Source organism: Rattus norvegicus, chromosome 1 (assembly GCF_036323735.1).
Source record: "Rattus norvegicus strain BN/NHsdMcwi chromosome 1, GRCr8, whole genome shotgun sequence".
Taxonomy (NCBI): domain Eukaryota; kingdom Metazoa; phylum Chordata; class Mammalia; order Rodentia; family Muridae; genus Rattus; species Rattus norvegicus.
The window spans coordinates 25,983,934-26,011,611 of record NC_086019.1 but is presented as its reverse complement, the minus strand read 5'-3'; the positions used below and the strand labels follow the sequence as shown (position 1 = coordinate 26,011,611).

At 37.3% G+C, this 27,678-nt stretch overlaps 1 protein-coding gene across 17 annotated transcripts in view; it reads left to right on the top strand.

Annotated features, from left to right (window-relative positions):
* The window catches only part of Trdn (triadin), a 455,305-nt gene that overhangs the window by 218,458 nt on the left and 209,169 nt on the right, over nt 1-27,678 (top strand). For all 17 annotated transcript variants that reach the window (XM_063272320.1, XM_063272316.1, XM_063272306.1 and 14 more), the window contains 2 exon segments: nt 2,403-2,465; nt 3,431-3,490. In XM_063272320.1, coding sequence (XP_063128390.1) covers nt 2,403-2,465; nt 3,431-3,490 — 123 coding nt within the window.

The window sequence follows — 27,678 nt, the reverse complement described above, 5'->3', positions numbered from 1 at the left end:
AAACAGCAAACACCTTAGAAGGAAAGGCTGCTGAAATGTCTAAGTGAATGCATAGTCACATGAGAAGGGAATTGTTGAACATTAAAAGAGAAAGTTTCCAAATAAGGAGAGTCTTCATAAAAGAAACATGGGTTATTTATATGCCCGCATAAGACATAATTAAATTTCTATGTATTTTATAAATGAATAATTTAATTTTGTTGCTAGTGATCACCTACATAACACAGACAACAGTGCTTGAAAATGCAAAATCTTTAGAGGCTGATGCTTTAAATGAAATTCTCCATGAATACAGTAAGTTCCATAATGACAGCTTAACGTCCTAATTCATAAAACATTATTAAAGTACATTATTTATACCTACTTTTGTGGACTTCTGCCCTTATTCCTGATTTTCACTGTGTATGGCTATAATCACATGCACAGTATATAATTGAAGCGTTAATTCAATCTGAACTTAGGCAAGAATACTGTATTACCATAATAAAACCTCAGCTATAATAACTCAAAGCATGGGACTCATGTGCACAAGAATATTCTCTTTTAAAAACTTTAAAAGAAGGACTTACACCTCACAGCTTCAAGTATCTATATTTAAACTGTGAAGTTCAATGTACCATTGACTAATTGGCACAGACTTTCTGATGAAATATTTATTTCTCTGCAGTAGGAAACTTACATTCAGATACTGACTTGTAATTATAAGGCAACTGTGGCATTATAAGTATGGTCTTAGAAATATTTGAAAGTACTCATATGTAATTGGGTTCTTTTCTGATTCATGATATCAGACGATTGTGTTTAGCAAAAGCGTTTTCAATTACCTGGCATTTTTATTTACTTAGAAAGATGGAAATGTCCTGCTAGATATAATTTCTCCCAGAAAAAAAAACTGAATGTATTAATACTCTAAAATATCTTTATTCAATTTTTTAAAATATATTTTGCTTAGGCCTAAACCTTGTAGAAATACAAAGTGAATTTCAATAGTCTTATCTCCTACTCTGGAATGCTAAAAATTTACCTTCTGGACTTTCTCCTTCGGACTGAGCAAGCTTCAGGAGTACTCTGTAGAAATATTCAGACAAAGTGAGAACGTGTCTCCTTATGGTGCTAGAATATCTCAGGGAGTAGTAGAAAAGGGCTCTTTATAAATTATGCTCCTAACACAAAAAGAAAGTGTTAGCTTTGATCTTGAAGGTAAAAAAGCTCTACACCTAAGGGGATGAATTAATTCCTGTATTTAATTAGATGTGGTTCTTAGTAGACAACTTAAGCATTCATCTTAGAATTTCACATTGGATATTCTGAGATTGGTAAAAATCTCCCAATAGTTCTGGCAAATGAAGAACTTAGAAAACATCAGTCCCTGAAAATGACAAATGGCAAAGAGAAAGGCATTTCAAATATAGAATAAATAATTCTATGAATTAAAGATAAAAACAGTTTCTAAAAATAAAAATTCATATTACTGACTGAAGCCAAAAATCCAGCTATTTCAGCTATTAAACATAGGCACTTGTCATTTGAAATCATTAGACTTACCAGAACATTGTCCATAGAGTCCAAGTTATAGTTATAGTTAGGCAGGATTTGACCATCTCTCTTGGCCCCAGTCATACCAAGGCATGCTCAGATATCTGAAAAAGTATCCTCCAGGAAACTTCATGAAACCACACATGATTTTCATAGCATTCTGATTTACAACAACCTGGGTATACCCAAGAACTCTACTTCATAAAACTGCTCAGAAGGACACTGAAGGTAATGTCCCTGCCACACTGCCACATGAATGTCACCAGCTCCAAATATCTGCTGACAAGAGCCAGAGCTGAAAAAGAATGAAAAAATCAACTCAAAATAGAATGTTCTAACACAGTGCTTCTCAACCTTGCTAATGCTGTGACCTGTTAAGGCAGTTGCTCATGTCGTGATAACCCCAACCATAAAATTATTTTTGTTACTACTTCATAACTGTATTTGATACTTTTATCAATTTTAATGTAAATATATATATTTTTTCTGATGGTCTTAGAGGACCCCTGTGAAAGGGTCATTCAATACTCCAAAGGAGTTATGACGCATAGACTGACAACTGCTGGTCTAACACATTTTTTTAATAAAATAATTATATGAAGTAGACAATTTAATTTACTTTTAATATTGTTTGTAAGAAATTTACCAAAAGCTGAGCAAAAAACTTGCAAAGTTCCTGATAGCAATGTGCATCTTTGAAGGGGCTGTTATTTTTTAAGTAGGGAAAAGGTGGAATCAGCTTGAGGTGTTTGGGGAACCACAATGTTTCTGGGAGGTGGAAACCACTCAGCAGTAATCCTTTCTTTCAACTGGGCTTCATACTTTCTGTCTTTATTTAATGGGAATATTTCCAATTTTTTCTCCAGAAAAAGAAAAAGAAGAAAAGAAGAAAGTGGAGAAGAAAGTTACTTCTGATACAAAAAAGAAAGGTAAGGATTAGAAAATCTATCAACACTTAAATCCAACAGTGTTAATTGATAGTGTTGCTGGCAAAGCTACTTTTTTCTAGAAAGAGATTCACTTGTTTGTCACTGTTAGTGAAAACAATTAATATTTTTAAATGCTCCAAATTGGATTTGAAGGAAACATGTAAAACCCTTTATTGCCATATTCACTTAAAAATAGAATTTCTCTGTTTAGCTTGGGCTAATCATGATTCTCATGGCTCAGAGACCTGAAATTTCAAGACTGTACCACATCATCTGGCATCTTAACATCTGTTAAGATACTACTGCTGTATTCTTTTGCATTATCAGTATACACACATACACACACACACACACACACACACACATGCATACAAAGAGAGAGAGACTGAGAAAGAGTGGGGAGTAAGTATGTGGTATATAGGTGTACATGTGAATAATAAAGATTACTATTTAGTTTATTCAATTTTATTAAAAGTAAATATCAAGAGGTCAAATTATTTTATACTCTGAGAAGAATACATGGAAGAGTTTGTTAGGCCATTCTTATTCTTATTTCTCTCTTGACGCTTTTGGTCATATTTATCTGATATTACCAAGCAGCTTTCAGGAATTTCAAAATTCCAAATATACTTCTATGGCTGAAACCACAGGGAACACTCAATTCATTCCTTTTAATATATTTAATATATATATATATATACAGCAATTAATACTGCATTTAATATCTCTACCTTTGTTAAAAATTTCTTATCCTTATCAAATTAAATAGCTTTATAGATAGACAAGACTTGTAAGCTTTGAGTGTGTTTGGAAAGTTCTATATGCCCATTTATACAGGATTTTGTCTTGAACTTAAGAGTTGTCTTGGCAAAGTAAACTGGATACTATAATGGCAGTCATGTGTTTACTGAAAGATATAAGAACAAATTAGTTAGAGGCTTATAGCATTCTTATTTTCCCTGCAGAAAAAGGAGAAGCCAAAAAGAAAAGCGAGAAAGAAACTGTCATTGATGGGAAAGGAAAAGGTATTGTTCATTGCTTTGCTTCCCCTGTCACCTTCCAAGATTTAGTTCATGAATAACATTGGTGCATCAACAAGCAACTTGAGTATCGGTACTCACATCTATCTGTGTGTAGAATACCAGAACAAAAATGTGGTAGGAAGTGAAATCTACACAAAGAAACATTATTCAAAGCTATTTGTAAGACATATACCCAGTACTGAGCAAGACACTGTGCAAAGTGCCTGATAGCATTGTCCAGTTTTGACGAACTACAGTATGTGGGAATGTCCAAAGTTCTATTTGATATTTATTCTTGCTGAAAAGGAAAGCAGGTGTGTGGGTAAACGCTGAAATAGAAGATTAGTATACATGCATGTACCCAAGCCCCACTCACATAAGCTTTCTTTTTTTTTTTTTTTTTTGGTTCTTTTTTTTTTTTTTTTTTCGGAGCTGGGGACCGAACCCAGGGCCTTGTGCTTCCTAGGCAAGCGCTCTACCACTGAGCTAAATCCCCAGCCCCTCACATAAGCTTTCTTACATGCTCATGAGAAGCAACACCTGGCAAGGTGAAGTAGGATGCCGAAGTGGGAGATGTGGGCACTGACTTTTTCTTTTTTTTACTTATATTTCAAAGGGGTCACTCCCCAGGCATTGAAAAGAGGATAATACTGGGTCTGTTAACATGGAAGTTGGCTTTACAAAATTCCTACTCAAATGAAACAGATAAATAATTTATAATACCCAACTGTGTGAAGTAAATGTGTAAGATGAATGAAAAAAAAAAGCAGCTAAGGCCAACAGGATTTATCTCATCCTATCAAGTTGCTCACCATCTTGGCAAAGATGAGAAAGGCACAGGATCTACTTGAGGAAAAGAGTATCACGGTGCAAAGCACAAAGCCAAGAGAGTAAAGATTCTCGTTAAGAAATTGATGATTTTCATGCTTTTGTGGTGTCTGAGGCCCTCCAGTGGCTACCCCCAGTTCCCCCACTGCTACATATTTTAATTCAATTTCCTGACCCTCTGTACATCTCCCCCAACCCCTTTCCAGTACTTGATCCTGCCCTAAACTTTTCCTCCCCCTCCTCTCTCCCTCCAAAGTCCTCCCATCCTTCATCTCCCATGATCACCCTGTTCCCGCCTCTATGCAGGACTGAAACATCCACACCCTGGTCTTCTGTCCTCCAAAATCCATATGGTCTGTGGGTTGTATCGTGGACATTGTGAGCTTTTGGACTAAGTCATTATCAGTGAGTGCACACAATGTTCTTTTGTGTCTGGGTTACCTCACTGAGAATGATATTTTCTAGTTTTACCCATTTGCTGTAAATTTAATGAAGTCATTGATTTTAATAGCTGAGTAATACTCTATTGTGCAAATGAGTCACATTATCTGTAACTATTCCTCTGTTGAAGGACATTTGGGTCCTTTGCAGCTTCTGGCTATTATAAATAAGCTACACTGAACACAGTGGAGCATGTGTCCTTGTTATATGTTGGGGCATCTTTTAGGTATATGCCCAGAGGTGGTATAACTGGGTCCTCAGGTAGTACTATGTAAATTTTCTGAGGAATTGCCAGACTGATTTCCAGAATGGTTGTATCAGCTTGCGATGCCACCAACAATGGAGGAGTGTTCCTCTTTCTCCACATCCTTGTCAGCATCTGCTGTCACCTGAGTTTTTGATTTTAGCCACTGTGATTGGTATAAGATGGGATCTCAGGGTTATTTTGATTTGCATATCCCTGATGACGAAGGATGTTGGACGTTTCTTTAAGTCATTCTTAGCCATTTGAGATTCTCTGTTTAGCTTTGTACCCCATTTTTATAGGGTTATTTGATTCTATGGAGTCTAACTTCTTGAGTTCTTTGCATAATTTGGATATTAACACTCTTTTTGATGTAGGATTGATAAAGATTTTTTTCTCAATCTGTGGGTTGCCATTTTATCCTGATGACAGTGTACTTTACCTTACAGAAGCTTTTCAATTTTATGAGGTCCCTTATTGATTGTTGCTCTTAGAGCATGAGGCACTGGTGTTTTCTTCATGAAGTATAGAGACCACCTCCAATGGATAGGCACAGCCCCCAATCAAGGGATGGAGCTACCCACCCATTTTAAAAATTTAATCCATAAATATTCCTGCCCAAAGGAAAGACAGGGGCAAAATTTGAGCAGAGTCTGAAAAGCCATCAAGGGAAAGCCCCACCTGGAAATCCATCTTGTTTGCAGACCACAAACCTGGACACTATTGCTGTTGCCAAGAGGTGCCTACTGCTAGGAACCTGGTATGGCTGTCCTCTGGTATGTTCTGTCAGCACCTAATCAATGCAGATGCAGATGCCAATGCTGGGAGCCAACCATTAAGCTCAGGGACCCCAGTAGCAGAGCTGGAGGAAGAACTGGAGGAGCAGGGGGGATTGCAACCCCAGAGAAAAAACAATGTTCACTGGCTGGACCACCCAGTGTTCCCAGGGACTAGACCACCAACAAAGGAGTGTACGGGGAGGGATCCATGGTTCCAGATACATATGTAGAGGAGGATGACCTTGTCTAACATCACCTGAGGCCCTTGGTCCTGTGGAGGTTTGATGCCCCAGGTTAGGGAGATGCTGGAACAGTGGGGGAGCACCCTCCTAGAGGCAAAGGGGAGGGGGAGAGGGCATGTGTGGGGTAGGGGGTTGTGGAGAGAGAACCAAGAAGAGGGATATCATTTGAGATATAAAGAAATGAAATGATTAATAAAAGAAAATGATGATTAACTGTTGCACGGCTTAGATTTTTGAATTTTGTTTTGATTTTATAGTATACAAAAGTAAGTCCTGGCTTCTATTCATATAGGACATACATTTACATGGAAAGCTGCCACCTGAGGTATTACAGTTCAGAGATAAATACTTTCATCCCAAGAATTTCTTCTACTCATGTGATCGATGGTTGAAAATCTGCTTAGAGCTACTCCATTCTGTTGAGTTATGTAGAAATTGTGCTCCACTAAAATTCAAACATCCCAGGGCCTGACTATGCAATAGAATAGGCTATTAATAATGTAAGTTAATGAGATATCCAGATCCTCTTGTGATAACAGTAATCTGAAAGCAACTCTCTGAAAGTTTACACAGTAGTTATGTTTAAGTGAGGAGGACATAAAGAGAGCTCAAAGGTGGGATAGAGGCAAGGTAAGGCAGGTGGTACAGGATGGCATTAGTAAAGTCCTACCGTTCTCAGGGAGAAATGGAAGTAATAGCTTCTGTGAATGGAGTCTAAAAGTGAGACCATAGTATGACAAACTAAGTAATGACTACTGATAATGGAAAATAGGAATGATGGTATTTTTTCTACTGGCCTATAAACAGGGTGAAGTATATCGCACCCAGGGTTGCATATGGCTTACAAGCAAAAAGGGATAACAGAGGTTCAGTAGGTCAAGGAGTTTTGTCCAGGAAATATTAGACAAAACTCAAAGGTGCAGGGTCTGGTGAGTGTGTGTGTGTGTGTGTGTGTGTGTGTGTGTGTGTGTGTGTGCATGAGTGTTTCTGTGTGCATTCTGTCTCGTATATATCTGTCAGTCTCTCCATTTGTTTCTCTCTCTCTCTCTCTCTCTCTCTCTCTCTCTCTCTCTCTCTCTCTCTCTCTCTCCCTCCCCAACAATCATGTTCACTGGGGGTCCAGCCTTAGCAGGACCAAGGGATTTCCCTTCCACTGGTGCTCTTACTAGGCTATTCATTGTTACCTATGCAGTTGGAGCCCAGTGTCAGCCCATGTATAGTCTTTGGGTAGTGGCTCAGTCCCTGGAAGCTCTGGTTGGTTGACATTGTTGTTCATATGGGGTTTTGAGCCCCTTCAAGCTCTTTCAGCCCTTTCTCTGATTCCTTCAACGGGGGTCCCGTTCTCAGTTCAGTGGTTTGCTGCTGGCATTCACCTATGTACTTGCTGTATTCTGGCTGTGTCTCTCAGGAGAGACCTACATCCAATTCCTGTCGGCCTGCACTTCTTTGCTTCATCCATCTTATCTAGTTTGGTGGCTCTATATGTATTGGCCACATGTGTGACAGGCTCTGAATGGGGGTTCCTTCAGTCTCTGTTCTAAACTTTGCCTCCCTATCCCCTCCTAAGGTTATTCTTCTTCCCGTTTTAAAAAAAAAGGAGTGAACCATCTGTATTTTGGTCATCCGTCTTGAGTTTCATGTGCTCTATGCATCTAGGGTAATTCGAGCATTTGAGGTAATAGCCACTTATCAATGAGTGCATACCACGTGTGTTTTTCTGTGATTGGGTTACCTCACTCAGGATGATATTTTCCAATTCCATCCATTTGCCTATGAATTTCATAAAGTCACTGTTTTTGATAGCTGGGTAGTATTCCATTGTGTAGATGTACCACATTTTCTGCATCCATTCCTTTGTTGAAGGGCATGTGGGTTCTTTCCAGCTTCTGGCTATTACAAAGAAGGCTGTTATGAACGTAGTGGAACATATGTCTTTGCTATATGTTGGAGCATCTTTTGGGTATATGCCCAAGAAAGTATAGCTGGGTCCTCAGGTAGTGCAATGTCCAATTTCCTGAGGAACCTCCAGACTGATTTTCAGAATGGTTGTACCAGTCTGCAATCCTACCAACAATGGAGGAGTGTTCCTCTTTCTCCACATCCTCACCAGCATCTGCTGTCGCCTGAGTTTTTGATCTTAGCCATTCTGACTGGTGAGAGGGTTGTTTTGATTTGCATTTCCCTTACAACTAAAGATGTAGAACATTTCTTTAGGTGCTTCTCAACCATTCGATATTCCTCAGGTGAGAATGCTTTGTTTAGCTCTGAACCACATTATTTAAAAGGTTATTTGTCTCCCTGCAGTCTAACTTCTTGAGTTCTTTGTATATTTTGGATATAGCCCTCTATCAGTTGTAGGATTGGTAAAGATCTTTCCCCAATCTGTTGGGTGCCGTTTTGTCCTAACAACAATGTCCTTTGCCTTGCCGAAACTTTGTAGTTTTATGGGATCCCATTTGTCAATTCTTGATCTTAGAACATAAGCCATTGGTGTTTTGTTTGGGAAAATTTCTCCAGTGCCCATGTATTGATATTCTTCCTCACTTTTTCTTCTATTAGTTTGAGTGTATCTGGTTTGATGTGGAGGTCCTTGGTCCACTTGGACTGAAGCTTTGTACAGGGTGATAAGCATGGATCGATCTGCATTCTTCTACATGCTGACCTCCATGGATCATTTGCTGAAATGCTATCTTTTTTCATTGGATGGCTTTGGCTTCTGTGTCAATAATCAAGTGACCATAGTTGTGTGGGTTCATTTCTGGGTCTTCAATTCTATTCCACTGGTCTATCTGCCTGTTTCTATACCAACATCATACACTTTTTTTATTACTATTGCTCTGTAATACCGCTTGAGTTCAGGTATAGTGATTCCCCTGGAAGTACTTTTATTCTTGAGGATAGTTTTAGCTATCCTGGGGTTTTGTTATTACAGATGAATTTGCAAATTGTTCTGTCTAACTCTATGAAGAATTAAATTGGAATTTTAGTGGGGATTGCATTGAATCTGTAGATTACTTTTGGTAAAATGGCCATTTTTCCTATATTAATCCTGCCAATCCATGAGCATAGGAGATCTTTCCACCTTCTGAGATCTTCAATTTCTTTCTTCAGATGCTCCAAGCTCTTATCATACAGATGTTTGATTTGCTTGGGTAAAGTCACACCAAGGTATTTTATATTATTTGGGACTATTATGAAGGGTGTCGTTTGCCCAACTTCTTTCTCAGCTTATTTCTCTTTTGTGTAGAGGAAGGCAACTGATTTATTTGAGTTAATTTTATGCCCAGCCACTTTGCTGAAGGTGTTTATCAGGTTTAGTAGTTCTCTGATGGAACTTTGCGATCACTTAAATATACTATCATATCAGCAGCAAATAGTGATATTTTGTCTTTTTCCTTTCCAGTCTGTTCCCTTTGATCTCCTTTTCTTGTCTGATTGCTCTGGCTAGGATTTTGAGAACTATATTGAATAAATAGGGAGAGAGTGGGCAGACTTGTCTATTCCCTGATTTTAGTGGGATTGTCTCAAGTTTCTCTCCATTTAGTTTAATGTTAGCTACTAGTTTGCTGTATATGGCTTTTGCTATGTTTACGTATGGGCCTTAAATTACTGTCCTTTCCAGAACTTTTATCATGAAAGAGTGTTGAATTTTGTCAAATACTTTCTCAGCATCTAATGAAATGATCATGTGGTTTTTATCTTTCAGTTTGTTTATATAATGGATTACGTTGATGGTTCTCCATATATTAAACCATCCCTGCATGCCTGGGATGAAACCTCCTTGAGGATGATGGATGATTATTTTGATGTGTTCTTGGATTCGGTTTGCAAGAATTTTTACTGAGTATTTTTGCATCAATATTCATAAGGGAAATTGGTCTGAAGTTCTCTTTCTTTGTTTGGTCTTTGTGTGGTTTAGGTATAAGAGTAATTGCGGCTTAATAGAAGGAATTCAGTAGTGCTGGTCTGTTTCAATTTTATGGAATAGTTTGGATAGCATTAGTATGAGGTCTTCTATGAAGGTCTGATAGAATTGTGCACTGAACCTATCTGGACCTGGGCTCTTTTTGGTTGGGAGACCTTTAATGACTGCTTCTATTTCCTTAGGAGTTATGGGGTTGTTTAACTGGTTTATCTGTTCCTGATTTAACTTTGGTACCTGGTATTTGTCTAGGAAATTGTCCATTTCCTGCAGATTTTTCAGGTTTTGTTGAATATAGGCTTTTGTATAGGATCTGATGATTTTCTGAATTTCCTCTGATTCTGTAGTTATGCCTCCCTTTTCATTTCTATTTTGTTAATTTGGACACACTCTCTGTGTCCTCTGGTTAGTCTGGCTAAGGATTTATCTATCCTGTTGATTTTCTCAAAGAACCAGCTTTGGTTCTGTTTCTTTGTATAGTCCTTTTTGTTTCTAATTGGTTGATTTCAGCTCTGAGTTTGATTATTTCCTGCCTTCTACTCCTCCTGGGTGTATTTGCTTCTTTTTGTTCTAGAGTTTTTAGGTGTGCTGTCAAGCTGCTGATATATGCTCTCTCCTGTTTCTTTCTGTAGGCACTCAGAGCTATGAATTTTCCTCTATCACAGCTTTCATTGTGTCCCATAAGTTTGAGGATGTTATATCTTCATTTTCATTAAATTCTAAGAAGTCTATAAATTCTTTCTTTATTTCTTCCTTGACCAGGTTATCATTGAGTAGAGCATTGTTCAACTTCCATGTGTATGTGGGCATTCTTCCCTTATTGTTATTGAAGGCCAGCTTTAGCCCGTGGAGGTCTGATAGGATGCATGGGATTATTTCTATCTTTCTGTATCTGGTGATGCTTGTTTTGTGCCCAATTATATGGTCAATTTTGGAGAAAGTACCATGAGGTGGTGAGAAGAAGGCATATCCTTTTGTTTTAGGATAGAATGTTCTACAAATATCTGTTAAGTCCATTTGGTTCATAACTTCTATTAGTCTGTCTATGTCTCTGTTTAATTTCTGTTTCCATGATCTGTCCACTGATGAGAGTAGGGTTTTGAAATTTCCTACTATTATTGTGTGAGGTGCAATGTGTGCTTTGAGCTTTAGTAAGGTTTCTTTTATGTATGTAGGTGCCCTTGTATTTGGAGCATAGATATTTAGGATTGAGAGTTCTTCTTGGTGGATTTTTCCTTTGATGAATATGAAGTCATCTTTTTTTATGACTTTTGGTTGAAAATCGATTTTATTCGATATTAGAATGGCTACTCCAGCTTGCTTCTTCAGACCATTTGCTTGGAAAATTTTTTCAAGCCTTTCACTCTGAGGTAGTGTCTGTCTTTGTCTCTGAGCTGTGTTTCCTGTACGCAGCAAGATGCTGGGTCCTCATTACATACCCAGTTTGTTAATCTGTGTCTTTTTATTGGGGAAGTGATCCATTGATTTTGAGAGATATTGAGGAATAGTGATTGTTGCTTCCTGTTATCTTTGTATTTGAAGGTGAGATTATGTTTGTGTGCTTATCTTCTCTTTGTCTTGTTGCAAAAATGATTAGTTTCTTGCTTTTTCTAGGGTGTAGCTTGTCTCCTTGTGTTGGGCTTTACCATTTATTATCCTTTGTAGTGCTGGATTTGTAGAAAGATATTGTATAAATTTGGTTTTGTCATGGAATATCTTGATTTCTCCATCCATGTTAATTGAGAGTTTTGCTGGATACAGTTACCTGGGTTGGGATTTGTGTTCTATTGAGGTCTGTATGACATCTGTCCAGGATATTCTGGTTTTCATAGTCTCTGGTGAGAAGTCTGGTGTATTTCTGATAGGTCTGCCTGTATATGTTACTTGATCTTTTTCCCTTACTGATTTTAGTATTCTTTCTTTGTTTTGTGCATTTGGGGTTTTGACTATTATTGATGGGAGGAATTTCTTTTCTGGTCCAATCTATTTGGAGCTCTATAGGCTTCTTGTATGTTTATGGGCATCTCTTTCTTTAGGTTATGGAAGTTTTTTCCTATGATTTTGTTGAAGATATTTACTGGTCTTTGAGTTGGGAGTATTCACTCCCTTCTATATCTATTATCCTTAGGTTTGATCTTTTCATTGTGTCCTGGATTTCCTGCATATTTTGTAGCTTGTAGGCTTGTAGCTTTTTCCATTTTACATTATCTTTGACAGTTGTGTCCATAATTTCTATGGAATCTTCTGCTCCTGAAATTCTCTCTTCTACCTCTTGTATTCTGTTGGTCATGCTTGCATCTGTGACTTCTGATCTCTTCCCTAGGTTTTCTATTTCCAGGGTTGTCTCTCTTTGTGCTTTCTTTATTGTTTCTATTTCCATTTTTAACTCCTGGATGTTTTTGTTCATTTCCTTCTCCTGTTTTGTTGTTTTTTCCAGTAGTTCTTCCAGGGATTTTTGTGTTTCTCTTTAAGGGCTTCTAGTTGTTTATTTGTGTTGTCCTGTATTTCCTTAAGGGAGTTATTTATGACCTTCTTAAAGTCTTCTATCATCATGATAAAATGTGAATTTGAATCTAGATCTTGCTTTTCTGGTGTGTTTGGATATTTGGTGTTTGCTTTGGTGGGAGAATTGGGCTCCGATGATGCCATGTAGTCTTGGTTTCTGTTGCTTGGTTTCTTGTGCTTGCCTCTCACTATCAGGTTGTCTCCAGTGTTACCTTGTTTTGCTATTTCTGACAGTGACTTGACTGTCCTGTAGGCCTGTTTGTCAGGATTGCTGTAGACCTGTTTTTCTATTTTCTTTCAGCCAGTTATGGGAACAGAGTGTTTTGCTCTCAGGCATGTAGTCCTTCCTGTCCACTGGCTTTCAGCTCTCCTTGTGGGAAGGAACCAGAAGGGCCTGCCCTCCTTCTCCTGGGTCTCTGTGTGCAGGGTCTCAGATGGTGCTAGGTGTTTTCCTCTAGAATCAGAAATGTGGGCAGAGAGTAGTCTCCTCTTGTTTCCCAGGCATGTCTGCCCATTGAAGGTCTAGTTCTCCCTCCCACGGGATTTGCATGTAGGGAGCACTTTGACAGGGTCTGTTCTGATCTGGGTGCAGTCTGAACTGCAGGGCTCCTGCAGCTTGACTGCCCCTATCTTCCTGTGACCAGATGTACTATACAGTTTCCTCTTGGGCCAGGGATGTGGGCAAAAGTGGGCAGAAGTGGCAGTCTCTCTTCCCGTGCAGTCTCAGGATTGCCCACACTTCTGGGAGATCAGCTCTCTCTCCCAAGGGGTTTGGGAGCAGGGAGCTGTGGCCATATAAGCCTATTTTGATAAGATTGTACAGTACATTTTCACGTTTGAAACCATTTTTCTGATGGAGGCTTTATTTTATTTTCGTAACACAAGATATCATTGCATCTTATAAGTTAATCTAACTTTGAAGGAAACATGCATTTTTGATATTGTGTTTAAGAGTGCTTAACACTCAAATACTTAATTTTTATGGTGTGTATAGGTTGTGTGTGTGTGTGTGTGTGTGTGTGTGTGTGTGTGTGTACAGAGAGAGAGAGAGAGAGAGAAGAGAGAAATTTTGATTAATTTCTAAATTAATATTTCTTTTTACAATTTGATAAAACTTTCAAAATTTTTATAACTTCAACATAATTTTGAAACATTCTATCTTAGGCTTCTCAGAACAGTAGAAAAACAATGGAGCTAATGAAAACGTTTAGTATAAATTGAACAGTTAAGTAGCTGGTACTCTTGGCTTTTCGTTCATCTATGGAGAACATCTGATATAAAGAAAGGGAAGGTTTTGTTTTGCCTTATGTGTTCAGAGGTTTCAACACATTGTGGAGTGAGGCTAGATTAGAACTCTGTAAAACCAGAAAACACTGAGATAAGATGAATGTGGTAGCTAGCCTTCTTTTTTATTCTATCCACTCCCTGCCTGCCGCCCTTATTCACAGCAAATTTTCCTTTCTTAGTTAATCCTTTCTGGAAATACTATAACAGAAACACTGAGATACTTATTAATCTCTCAGGTGCTTCTCAGACTAATTAAATTGAAAATCCACTTAAATAATTCCAAGTACATATGCAATTTATTTCTAAGATAGTGAAGGAAATAAAACAATGACTATACAATTGTAGCTACAAAGAGTAGCAAGTTAAAAAGACAGAGGCCAGCTTTAGACACCTATTGCATACATGATTATTGTATTTTACTGAATATAAATTCATTAAATTAACTTTTACTCAAGCTTGTAATATAATATGTAACTATAATAATTTATTCATACTGTATTTCACCACTTTTCTATCATTAAAATAACCTAAGGTATAAATTCTGTGTACTTTACTAGTAGTCTGTGTTGGCAGAAAATACAAGCAATTGCTCATATGATACCACATACTCAGTTTAATGTTCAATATTCGTTGAACCTCAGTATTTGAAAATCAGTTAACTATAATAGATACTTTATATTATATGTTCAGTAATCTCCCTCAAAGTTGTGTATAATAAAAACAAATCAAGATGCATTTCAATGGTTAAAAGATACATTCCTATTTAAAGAAATACTATGAAAACCACAATGAGACAAAATGTAAGAAAAAAATCCAACCAACACAGGAAATGAAGACTAATCAAACCCTTGTTCTGAGCTTTGGATGGGTATTATTAATTATCTACACCACTCTGCATGGTCAAATAGAAGGTATTCCACAATATGCCTCCGAGGGCTGTCTGGATGATGTAGAGATTTTAAATTGCGAAAGTGTTACTGAATTGTAAAATAAAAGGCCAAGAAAGCATTTGAATCAGAACAATGTTCTCTTAACCACTACTGCACAGGTTAGAGAAAGTGAGAAAGGCAGAGATGTATTGATGTTCTCATTTGCTGAGCCACTCATCTCTTTTGTGGGTCTGTTTCTGATTACTACTAGTTTTATATATCTAGTTAGTGGGATACAGTAAGTCTCTAATATTAAGTATAGCTGCAAGTGAGCTCCTAATTTGCTTTTAAAATTCAATCTTCCCCTACAGCTTAGAATAGTAGAATGCAGGTAAAAGAGTGCCCAAGGGATCCATAACATTGGCACTTTCAGAAATGATTGAGGAGGTAAAATTCATGTAGAGTCAAGGACAATTCTAGTTTCTAGCCAAGGACAAGAATCTAAGTCCCTGTCTGAGATGATTTCTGAAGACCTGAATTGTAACCACATATTAATCTGTTCTCTCCCAAATTATAACTGATAACTTAGTTCATGATCACAGTGAAACATGGTAATTTAAATGCTCAGTATATATTTTAATGCTGTCTATATTACTCTTTACTTAAACATTGTCTCACAAACACAATAATGAATGTCACAGACAATGGAAGAATAGAGTGTAGCTTATTTCATGTTTATAGGTAGGTTCTTAAGAGGAAGGAAGTGGGCAGAATACCCATATAACAAGAGCAGATTCCAAGAAATGAACTGTCACACGCTCAATGTCTCGCCAGCAGGAACAACGCACGGACACCAGGATCCTTCTGCAGCAAAGCATTTATTACATCTTGAAGAGGAGAGACCCCGAACCCCAGAATGGCGCTGCTTATATACACCCTAGCGTGGCACGTCCACACCTGATTGGTCGCTTACCCATGATCTCATAGGCACGCCCCAGAGTGGGCAAAGACCTGGCACAAACACACTCTTGCACATGTGCACACAGCTAGTTTCCTGAAAGGAAGTCAGGCTGGCACAGTGGAAGCCAGCGCCATCTTGTAATGGCGAATGTTATCACGGCTTTCCACGTGGGGCACAGCGGAAGCCAGCGCCATCTTGTGACAGCGAATGCTATCGCGGCTTTCCACAATGAACTACTGAGGTTGGAGACTGGCTGAGTAGTAAGAATACTTGTTCTTACTGAGGATTAGAATTCAGTTTATAGCTCCTATGTGGTGGCTCACAATCATCTATAAGTTGACCACATTTTTTCTGATCCATGAAGGCATGTAGGAAGCATGTAGTGCAATACATACATGCAGGCAAATCACTCATACATGTAAAATAAATGAATAATCCTGAAAATGTCTAGCAGTTAATAAGCTTTTTCTGTGTTGATGTATCAGATGTGACTTGTTCAGTGTGGGTGGCCTGCCCCTTAGTTGTCTATGCACCTTCCCAATCCAAACATGGCACTGGAATTTCATTCATGCATAGCTTCCAGGTAATTCTGCTTTTTGCTTTATTAAAGAAGAAACTTATCTTAGAGCAGTGACTGAAGGAATGGCCATTCAGAGCCTCCAATGTGTGGCATATATATATCCACCAAAACTAGGTAAGATTGATGAAGCTAAAAAATGCATGCTGAAAGGGACTGGATATAGATCTCACCTGAGAGAAACATCCAGAGCATGTCCAATACTGAGATCAATGCTAGCAGCAAACCAATGAACCGACAACAGGATGCCTTGGGGGGGAATTACAGGAAGGATTGAAGAGTTGAAGGAGTTTGCAACCCCATAAGAACAACAATGCCAACAAACCAGAGTTTCCAGGGACTAAACCACTATTGAAAGACTATACATGGACTGACGCAGGGCTCCAACTGCATATGTAGCATAGAATAGACCTGTTGGGGCACTGGTGGAAGGGGAAGCCCTTGGTGCTGCCAAGGTTGGACTCCCAGTGCAGGGGAACATGGGAGGGGAAGAGTAAGGGGGAAGGATGGAGGGAATACCCATATGGGGAGGGGGAGGAGATGGGGGCTTATGGACAGGAAACATGGAAAGGGAATAAAATTTGAAATGTAAGTAAAGAAATATATTTAATAAAAAAAGAAGAAACTTATCAAGAAATACCTGACTAGGATAGAACCAAGGGAGTTGCTAGGATAGAACCTTTGTCATTTGGCCAAGGACATGGATCAAAGTTCTTGTCCCTAAACAGCACAACTAACTTCTATCTCCTAGTCTCATTATTCAGTCCACTTGTCTCTGGTGGGTTACTTTTGAGGTACTAAGTTATAAACATTTTGAAACTAAATTTATTGCCATTTCCTACATCTGTAAATCTATTAATTATGAATGTAAGTTTGATAAAATAACTGATAGGTGTTACTGGTATAAAGTAACATACATATTTGAATTATCTGACAGAAATTGAAATTGGAAAAAGGAACCCAAAGACCCTGTTGATATTTTTGATAAGCTATATATAACAGCATAAATAAATTAATTCAACCATATACCACTGCTTTCTTACAGAGATTATTAGCATGTACAAGTGAGTGAGCAGAACTAGGATCCATCCCACAAGACCTTATGCTTTGATAGGATGCATAGTTAAGTGATACAAGTTCATTAGTTCAACTTAAAGTGAGGAAGGTAGAGGAAGGAACTAAGTGGGGGGTGATGGTCGAAAATAATTGATGGTGTGTAGAAGCATTCAAATAGATGGGGTTATTAGAGCAGGATCCTCTAAGAGTGAGTTGATTTTACATATTTTATTTAATTTTATTTATTTGTTTTTATAGTTGTGAGGCTCAGACCTATGGCCATATACATAGGTACATTTATGATCAACTACTGAATCCTATCCTGAGAGGCATCAGATATATTGATATCTGATGCTTCAAAATGATCAAGCTATTCACATGTGCATCAATGAATGACATGTGACTATGACATTTCCATATGATATGGTTTGTATGAACAGTCAAAAACACCCAGATATGTACATGGGTTTTTAAATTTCATTAAAAGTATAATATAAGATTCAGAATAATATTTTTCAATGAACTAATCTTAATTATCTTAACATCTTGGAGATAGATAAGATTATTCAGAATAATGGTGTCAAAGAAAGGGATCTAGAATTAAGACCTAAATATTCCAGTCTTTTAATAAATACCAAAGAATATTTCTAACATGATATTTAAAATTATATATATATTTATATATATATCCATTATACTAACATGTATTCTTGTAAAAATAATCCTTAAACTTATTCAAGGTTCTTATTTGAATATTATGGCAGCTCTATAAAGTAAGAATTAAAATAACCATTTTGTAAAGGGAAACCAACAGTGAAGAGTTACGTTACATATGGTCACAAATAGGAGCAAAGTCAGTAATAGGGAATGAGTAATAAAAATATTTATTACTTTATTCAGCTATATCTTTAAAGTGGGTTTTTTTATACAGAGGTCACATGATATCACAATTGGATTCAGTGCCATTTTTGGGTCCTGCTTTTTTGGTATAGGTCCATTTTACAGTAAGCTAATCACTAGATCAGCCCTACCTTCCCTCTTTCTTAAGTCTTTTGGAGGAGAAAAGAATAGATTTTCAGAGAAAGAAGATATGGATTGGTTCACATCAGTCCTTTTGGGCTCATTTCTTATCTGACCTTTGTGGTGAGGTGAATTGTCTTGATCCTCTTACAGAATGTGTACATGAACTTTGTATATGGGCTGAAATCATGTCTGAGAGTCACTCCCTAAGGTACAGTAATGGGGTCAAAAGAAAATAGAGTAGTCTCTGAGCTAGAAAACAGATATAGAAACTCTCTTTAAGAAGTTATTTCTATATAAAGGGAATTTGGGTGATTTGTTTCATTAACTTACAGAAAAACATAGAGAAGAGTTTTAGATGCCATGGCTCAGAATAGAAAAATTTATTGTGATCTCCAAACTAAAATGAATTAAATCATTAACTTTATGATACATATTATTATACTGAGCAAAAAAAATGTAGATATTTAATGTAAAACTGAGGAAACATAGAGTTAATTATTATCCCCAAGGAGCCACCCTGTCTGTCTGTAGCCTTAGTCTTTATTTTCCCATCAAATAATATTCCAAGATGGGAGACAGAAGAGGACAGTATCAGAAGCTCAAGCATCATTCTACAGCACAGGCTTGAATTTACTGTAATCCTTCCTTAGCCTTCTCTCTGTGTATTGGAATAATTGCAGCCAGAATGAATAAATCTTCTAATTCAGAAATATGTGATATGTTAAATGTGAAAAAGAGGACATTTAACATGTGAGGAGATGGAGTGTATTACTTTTCAGATTACTCGGAGTATTCTGTTCACTTTTTAAAGATTAATCTGAGTAAATGAAACTGAAACCTAGATTATACATCCACTCAAATAAGCTTTTAATCTTTGGTTTCATTGCAATAAATATGACATTTTGTATTAACTTTACTAGTAGATTGATTATTAAAATAAAAATGTTGTGGAGAAGAGCAGGTTCCACACTGATCTAACTCTAGATCCAGCTATACTGCTCTTGAACATACACCCCAGGGATACTTCATCATGCTAGAGTGACACTCGCTCAACCATGCTCATTGCTGCTGTATTCATAATAACTAGAAATTGGAAACAATCTAGATATTTATTAATGGGCAAATGGATAAAACGATGTGGTACATTATGCAGTGGAATATTATTTAGCTGCTAAGAAATGAAATAGTAAAATTTGCAGGCAAATTGAGTGAGGTAACCTAGACCCAGAAAGACCCAGAAAGACCCAGAAAGACCCAGAAAGACCCAGAAAGACCCAGAAAGACCCAGAAAGACCCAGAAAGACCCAGAAAGACCCAGAAAGACCCAGAAAGACCCAGAAAGACAAATCTGCTTCCTCATATAGCAGATGAGAACACACACAAACTCCTGACAGCCAAACAATTTCTTAGAAAATGAGAGCCCTTGGAACACTCACCCCTAAATGGGATGTCTTCACCAAATCCCTCTACTCAGGCTCACGGAGCAGCTCTACATTGCTGTTACATCTCCCTTTTCATTTCTGATTTTGTTGATTTGCATAGTGGCTCTGGGCCATTTAGTTTGGCTAGAAGTTTACCTATCCTGTTGACTTTCTCAAAAACACAACCAAACAAAAAAACAAAAAAAAAGAAAAGAAAAAAAAAACAAAACCACTTTTACTTTTGTTGATCTTTTTGTATAATTCTTTTTGTTTATATTTTAGTTGATTTCAGTTCTGAATGTGACAATTTCTTGCAGTCTACTCTTCTTGAGTGTGTTTCCTTCCTTTTGTTCTTGAGCTCTCAGGTGTGCTGTTAAGTTGTTAATGTAGGATCTTTCCAATTTCTTTACCAGGGCACTTAGTGCTATGAATTTTACTCTTAGCACTGCTTTCATTGTGTCCTATAAGTTTGGGTATGCTGTGTCTGCATTTTCATTGAATTCTAGGAAGTCTTTAATTTCTTTTTTTACTTCTTCCCTGACCAAGTTATCACTGAGTAGATAGTTGTACAGTTTCCATTGCCATATAAATTTTCTGTTATTTTTGTTGTTATTGAAGACCAGCCTTAGTCCAAAGTGATCTGATAGTATACATGGGATTGTTTCAATCATCTTCTTGTTTGGGCTTATTTTATGACTGATTATATGGTCAATTTTGGAGAAGGAACCATGAAGTGCTAAGGAGAAGGAGGAGGAGGAGGAGGAAGAGAAGAAGAAGAAGAAGAAGAAGAAGAAGAAGAAGAAGAAGAAGAAGAAGAAGAAGAAGAAGAAGAAGAAGAAGAAGAAGAGGAGGAGGAGGAGGAGGAGGAGGAGGAGGAGGAGGAGGAGGAGGAGAAGAAGGAGAAGAAGAAGAAGAAGAAGAAGAAGAAGAAGAAGAAGAAGAAGAAGAAGAAGAAGAAGAAGAAGAAGAAGGAGAAGAAGAAGAAGAAGAAGAGGAGGAGGAGGAGGAGGAGGAGGAGGAGGAAGAAGAAGAAGAAGAAGAAGAAGAAGAAGAAGAAGAAGAAGAAGAAGAAGAAGAAGAAGAAGAAGAAGAAGAAGAAGAAGAAGAAGGTATATTCTTTAATTTTAGAGTGAAATGTTCTGTAAATGTCTATAAACACATTTCGCTCATAGCCTCTATTAGTTTCACTGTGTCCCTGTTTAGTTTTTGTGTCATTGACCTGTTCATTATGAGACTGGAGTGTTTAAGTCTCCCATTATTATTGTGTGGGGTTCAATGTGTGTTTTGACTTTTAGTAAAGTTTCTTTCATGAATATGGATGTGTTTGCATTTGGGGCACAGTTGTTCAGAATTGACACTTTCTCTTGGTGGAATTTTCCTTCATTCCTCATCTTGAATGAAAATTTTTGGTTGAAAGACTATTTTATTAGATACAAGGGTGGCAATTCCAGCTTGTTTTTTGGGACCATTTTCTTAGAATAACTTTTTACAGCCTTTTACTCTGAGGTAGTGTCTGCCGTTTTTATGGAGGTGTGTTTCTTATATGCAGCAAAATCCTGGATCCTGTTTGAGTATCCTGTCTGTTAGATTATGTCTTTTTATAGGAAAATTGAGTCTGTTGAAATTGAGAAAAATTAAATATGTTTGTTGTTATAAGTGGTATTATGTGCATGTGATTCTATTTGACTTTATTGTATGATTATTAATATCTTGTTTTTTTCTTTGGTGTAAGTACCCTCCTTGTCTGAGAGTATTTCTTCTAGAATCTTCCATAGAGTAGGATTGGCAGATACATATTTTTTCAACTTGGTTTTGTCCTGGAATATTTTGGTTTCTCCATCTATGATGATTGAGAATTTTGCTGGGTATAGTAATTGGGGCTGATGTTTTATCTTCTTCCAATCTATATGACCTCTGTCAGGCTCTTCTGGCTTTTAGTTTCTTTGTTGATTAGTCTGGTGTAATTCTGATAGGTTTGCATTATATGTGACTTGACATTTTTCCCTTGCAGCTTTTAATATTCTTTCTTTGATCTGTGCATTTAATGTTTTGATTATTTTGTGTTGAGAGGATTTTCTTTTCTGCTCCAATCTGTTTGATATTTTACAGATGTCTTGTATATTTATGACCATCTCTTTCTTTAAGTTGGGGAATTTCTATTTCTTTTTTTTTTTTATTGAAGATGCTTTCAGGTTCTTTGAGCTGGGAGTCTTCACTCTCCTCTATTCCTATTATTCTTAGATTTGGTCTTTTCATGGTGTCCTGAATTTCTTGTATGTTTTTGGTTAGGAGATTTCATGTTTTAAATTTTCTTTGACACTTGTTTCAATATCTTCTAAGGTATCTTCTATACTTGAGATTCTCCTACCTTTTGTATTCTGTTGGTGATCCTTACTTCTGTTATTTCTGACCTCTTTCTTAGGTTTTCCATTTCAAGGGTTACTTACATTTGTGTTTTCTTTATTGTTTCTACTATCATTTTTAGGTCTTGGACCCCTTTGTTCAATTGCTTAACTTATTTGATTGTTTTTTCCTGTATTTCATTAAGCAACTATTTTTTACTCTTTAAGGGCTTTTATTTGTTTATCCATGTTTTTGTGCATTTCTTCCAATGAGTTATTTATGTCCTCTTTAAAGGGCTCCATTATCTTCATGAGATAGGATTTTAGTTCAGCTTCCTGATTTTCAGGTGTGTTGGTGTATCCACTGCTTGCTCTTGTGGGAGATCCAGGTTCTGATGATGACAAAGTATATTGGCTTCTGTTGCTTATGGTCTTGCGCTTGCCTCTCACCATGTGGTTATCCTTGGTGTTAGCTGGTCTGGATGTCCCTGTCTCGTGCCTGCTTCTTATGTTCCTGACTTGCTGCTGGTCTCCTGGTAGGTCTGTGGCCCTGGACATATTGTAGCAGACCTCCTGTGAGACATTCAGACTGTGGCATCTTCAGAGGAGCAGACATGCTGATGATTTTTGCCCTGGCCTCCTGATATACCTTCAAACTCTTAGGTCTACAGAGGATCAGTCAAGTTGTTGACTTTGTGTAGCTGTTCTCCTGGAAGGCCTTGAGACTGTGGGGTCTGTTTCCCTGTGTGCAGCAGGACAGTTGCCCAATGTACAGCAGACCACCTGGAGGTCTTGAGACTGTGGTGTCTTAAGAGGAGCAGAAAATCTGGTGTTCTCCCCCTTCAGAAGATGCCCAATAGAAGGGATAACTTTATTTTGTTAGTGATTCTTCTTTCTCTGTACCCCTTCCTTGGTGGTCTCATATAATCTCATGGATTTAGTACCATCTGTGTGGCAATAAATCACAAACATCTGTCATTAACTGTGGATTTCAACCTCATATACCCAACTGACTAGTCATCATCTCCATTTAAATATCCATTAATCACTGTTCACAGGGTTTTAAAAATCCTTTTAAACACACTCATTTGAATGTGGCCAACTCTCAAAGTCTCTTTTCCTTTGATGAATAGATTAACAATACTTTTTTTCCAATTCCTAGATACAGGTCCAGTATTTTCAGTTCATTAATACTTTTTCTAAACCCTTTCAATTTCATCTTTGAGATATGCATTGTAACCGACATCTTTCACAGTTGGTAAGAATCATACAGTTGGACGCCATTGCAATTTAACTCCACAGACATGTGATACTTTAGCAATATCTACTCCTTGAAATTTCCAAATACAAAAGAGCTTATTTCAACCATAATGGATTTTAATCATCTTTACCCCTATTATTTCTCACCTCTTCCTCTTTTGCTGTGAGTTTTCCCCCAAAGTCCCTTTCTACTTTTTCCACTCTTTCTGTGTGTGTGTGTGTGTGTGTGTGTGTGTGTGTGTGTGTGTGTGTGTGTGTGTGTGTATCTTGTCTCAGCTTCACTTGTCACTACTGCTTGGACTCTGTGACTGAGAGACCTCTGTCCCCACCTCCTTCTCCATCCCCAACCTCAGCCTCACCCTCACCCCCCTATCCCGAGAACTCCATTTTCCTTCCTCCCTTTATAGAGATTTCCCATATCTCTCAAAATAAAATCTCTTTTACACTGGTGTAAAAGGCTAGTCATGAGCTGATGGAGCAGACGATTGCAGATTACAGCAAGACAGCCTTTATCCTACAGCAAGGCCATAGCTGAGGTTCTAATCACACATTTTGGGTGTTTCTACTCATTTGACCAAATTGCTTCCATTATGACAGAATCTTCAATTTCAGCATTTAGATTTCACAAGCATGTACAAGTTTTAATTTGTCATTTTAACTGAATTTTGGATTGACTCAGATGTTATCAAAATGACAAATATAATCAACATGTGAAATCTCTTAACAAGTCATTTCTCAGAAACCACAGAAAGATAATGTACGAGTTTTTTTTTTTCTTGTCTTTATACTGTTTGGGAAAAGCATAGTACATATATAAAAATGGGATGCGTTCAACTTTGCTCTAAAATGGTGTTAGTGAAAAATACAAGGGTATGAGGCTGTAAAAACATCATAAAAGAATGGCAGAATAACCAATTTGTAATGGAAAGAAAAACTAATGAGAATGAAAGCTGCCTGCTTCTTTAACGATGTGATTAGACTATGATTTATTTAAAAGACTGGTCTATTTGCCTTTAGGATAGATTTTATACAGACTTTCTCTGAATCATGTGGGGAATTTTGCCGACTATTCGGAACTAAGGTAGAAAAAAAGTTGGTAGAACCAGGAAGAGTTCATGCAGACATATGTTATAAAAGTTATTAATAAATGAAAGTCCGACACTCCAAGTAGAGAGCTTAACAGATGATAGATAGTATATTTTGGTCTACAGAATACTCACATTCTCTCTAACATGGGCTCCATGGGAATTTTCGGTTAAAACACTGGTTTGACAAGTTGCCTGAATATTATTGACAGGTATTAATAGAAGTGTGATTACATTGTTTTTATGAATATACCCCCTAATGCCATGTGGCTTGATGATGTCTGCTAGTGAGGATTTGTGGTTATTTTTAACATTTACCACAGCAGGAGGCTCATATTCTCTTAATGTGGGATCCATGAGAATTTTGGGTTGATTTCCTGGCAGGACAGATTAAAGAAGTCTAAACAGGCTCATTCAGTATTGTTTAGTTTACTTCATGTATTTTAAGTTGTGTTAATTTCATAATGGGTATGATTTTGAGTCTTCTGGTTATATTATTTCTCTGGGAGAGAGTGCAAGACACAAGCTTTCCTAGTTTCCAACTGAAGGACATGCTATTTTGGGAGAAAGATTTTATTTTTGTGTATTTGAAAAGGGTGATTAGACTCTGGACATCTTCCACAGTTATATGGATGAGATTTGATAAAGGGAGACCTCCAGAAGAACTAGATTCAAGAGAATATAATAAAAAAATTCACCTAACCGGTCTGTACACCCTATATAGTCTGATACAATCCATAGAGATATCTTGATGATACTAAAGTTTTGTTTGAGATTTATATATTATAGAATGTACAGCTTTGGTGAGGCTCATCATCAAAATGCTGAACTGGCTTGCTTGAACTCCTGATCAGGGACTTTTAACCTGGATTCAAGCAAGACAAACAGCAGAGACTACAATAATCATTGGTGTGACCCACTTAAAGCCTAACCAACCCCCTTATTTTCCCATAACCACCCCCTCCCTTCAAGATATCTCAACACCTGCATATAGAGTCCAAAAGTTGTTGGATTGCCCTGATTCCTTGAACTTTGGAAGGCTAGAGGTGGTTATTCTAAGGTTGTCTCTCTGGAGACTTTAGAAGCTCATAATTTAAGAGGGAGGAATTAGCTCAAATTGATTGAACAGCCATATCTCATTTGATAGAAATCCTTATATTTGTTACTAAGCTAAAGTTATAATCTTTTACATTGATACATAAATTATTTGATATAAGTTTAAGATTTTCATTGGTATGAATTTATTATTGATTTCAAACTGAGTTTAATATTGCTGCTCTCATATATAGGCATTGTGCCTATGCACCACATTTAAGGATGCAAGGTTTAGACCCAGTCCCTTATCTGTTGTTTAAAAATAATCTGAGATGATTAGACATAGAAATTAAAGGGCTAGATAAGAAATTCATAGCTCTGAGTTTACTGTTAGGATGTTTTCAAGATAATTTATTAAGAGTGGTTAATGAATAACAGTCCAGATTCCTTTATATAGACAGATGGTTTTTAAAACGTTAGAAATCCACAAAATATGACATTTACTATTATTTAGTTTTTCCTTGTTGAGACATATCTGCTCCTAACAGCTCCCCCTTTGTGAATTCAAGGAAATTGAGTGTCTCTACCTCCAGGTGAGGTAATACATTGTGGCTAGGTAGCCACTGGGCAGAAATTGCCTATTTCATCTACAGACAAATACTGTACAGAAAAGGACACACTTGAAGAACAGTCAACTGATAATCTTTACCAAGTCAGAATAATCAGTCCTTCAAAACTCTGTGTTACAAAGTTCGGCCAGATGATACGAGCCAGTAGGCTGAGGATGATGCCTTGTAACTAACACGGGACTGTACAAGTAGACAGTTATTCTCTTCAACTTGCCTCAGTTCGGGAATCCATGTTAGGCTTCTTATATTTTCAGATAATTTTGGTTGTTCTCAGATTTCTGATGGGCTTGAATAGTAGCTTCAGTCACATAGCCCACACAGGCTATGCAACACTGAGAACACATATTTGATTGGAAAGTCTTCAGATAATATACAAGCTAGCCAAGACATAACATAAATTTTAAGCCTTTCTTAAGCTAGGATAGATATCAAAATGTTCTATTTTATCAACAAAATGATGGACTGGGTGTTAGGTATATTTAACATTTTATAAATTCCAAAATGGTAATAGCTGTCTTCAGCTTACATTTGAGAGATAAATTCCTTTTCTAATTAGACAGAAAGGGTGAAGTGTGAATTGCTGTCTTTAGCAGGTAAGGTCTGGCTCAGGATGGGGCAATAGCCATAATTGCGCAGTAAAACGTAAGACAGGGGCAGAGTTTTGGTAAGGGGGGAAAGAGAAAAGAAGAAAGAACCAAGATGGACGTAAAGAAAGATGACCCAGATTCATGTGACCTTAAATGACCACAAGTTGCTATTAATATTTCTTAAGAGATGGATTTTTTATAGGTCAATTCATCCTATCTAGGTGAGCAGTTTATATCATCAATTGGTTGTGAGTTTATTGTGAGACGTTTATGGGGTTTTTAATTTACTGATATAAATCTAATTGCTAAATTATAATCTTATTACATCTTGATTTTAATGGGTTTCTGGGAGTTGGGACTATAACCATTAGGGGCCAGATGCTGGGAATGTAAACAGACTAGTGACAGAGAGCTGTGAGAAGGTAGCTGCCACTGGGGCCAGGTGGCGGTTGCTGGGAATGGGAGCCACAAGATAGCAGTCTCTGTATGAAACTGGCATGGCATCGACCCACCCTGGGAACTAGATGGATGGAGAAATTGCTGCCAGGCTCAGAGAGTAGCCATCGGCAGCTTGAGGTGGAATGGAGCTTAGTAGATGAGATTCTTTGATGACTGAGGTGAAAATACCCCACAGTTGGCAGATGTCATGTGGCCCTACAGTGCTGGCTAGGGAGGGTTTATAATTATTTACAATATTTACTGCAACAGAGAATCAGCTTTTTTATTATATGCATAAAGAGCATGTGCTGTCTTAAAATCAAGACACACAGAACACAGTACACCAATACCAGACATCAATGGCTGTTACCAACTGAAAAGCTAATGACTAAAGCTAGAACAGAAGAATGAGTTTGACAATGGGCAGTTATCACAATTCCTTCTCAAGGTTTCTGTCTTCTCATCTTGTAAATTTGATGAATGAATTTCCTCCTAATCTCCATAGAGTTAAAATCAACACCATTGATTTACATATAACTCTGCCCACAGTGGTGGGAACATGGCATTATATGAGCCAGAGACTTGCCTAGTAAACTCTTTACAAAGAATAAAAAGAATGGTAAAATTAGACGAATGTGTTTGAAAATGTGATTTATCACT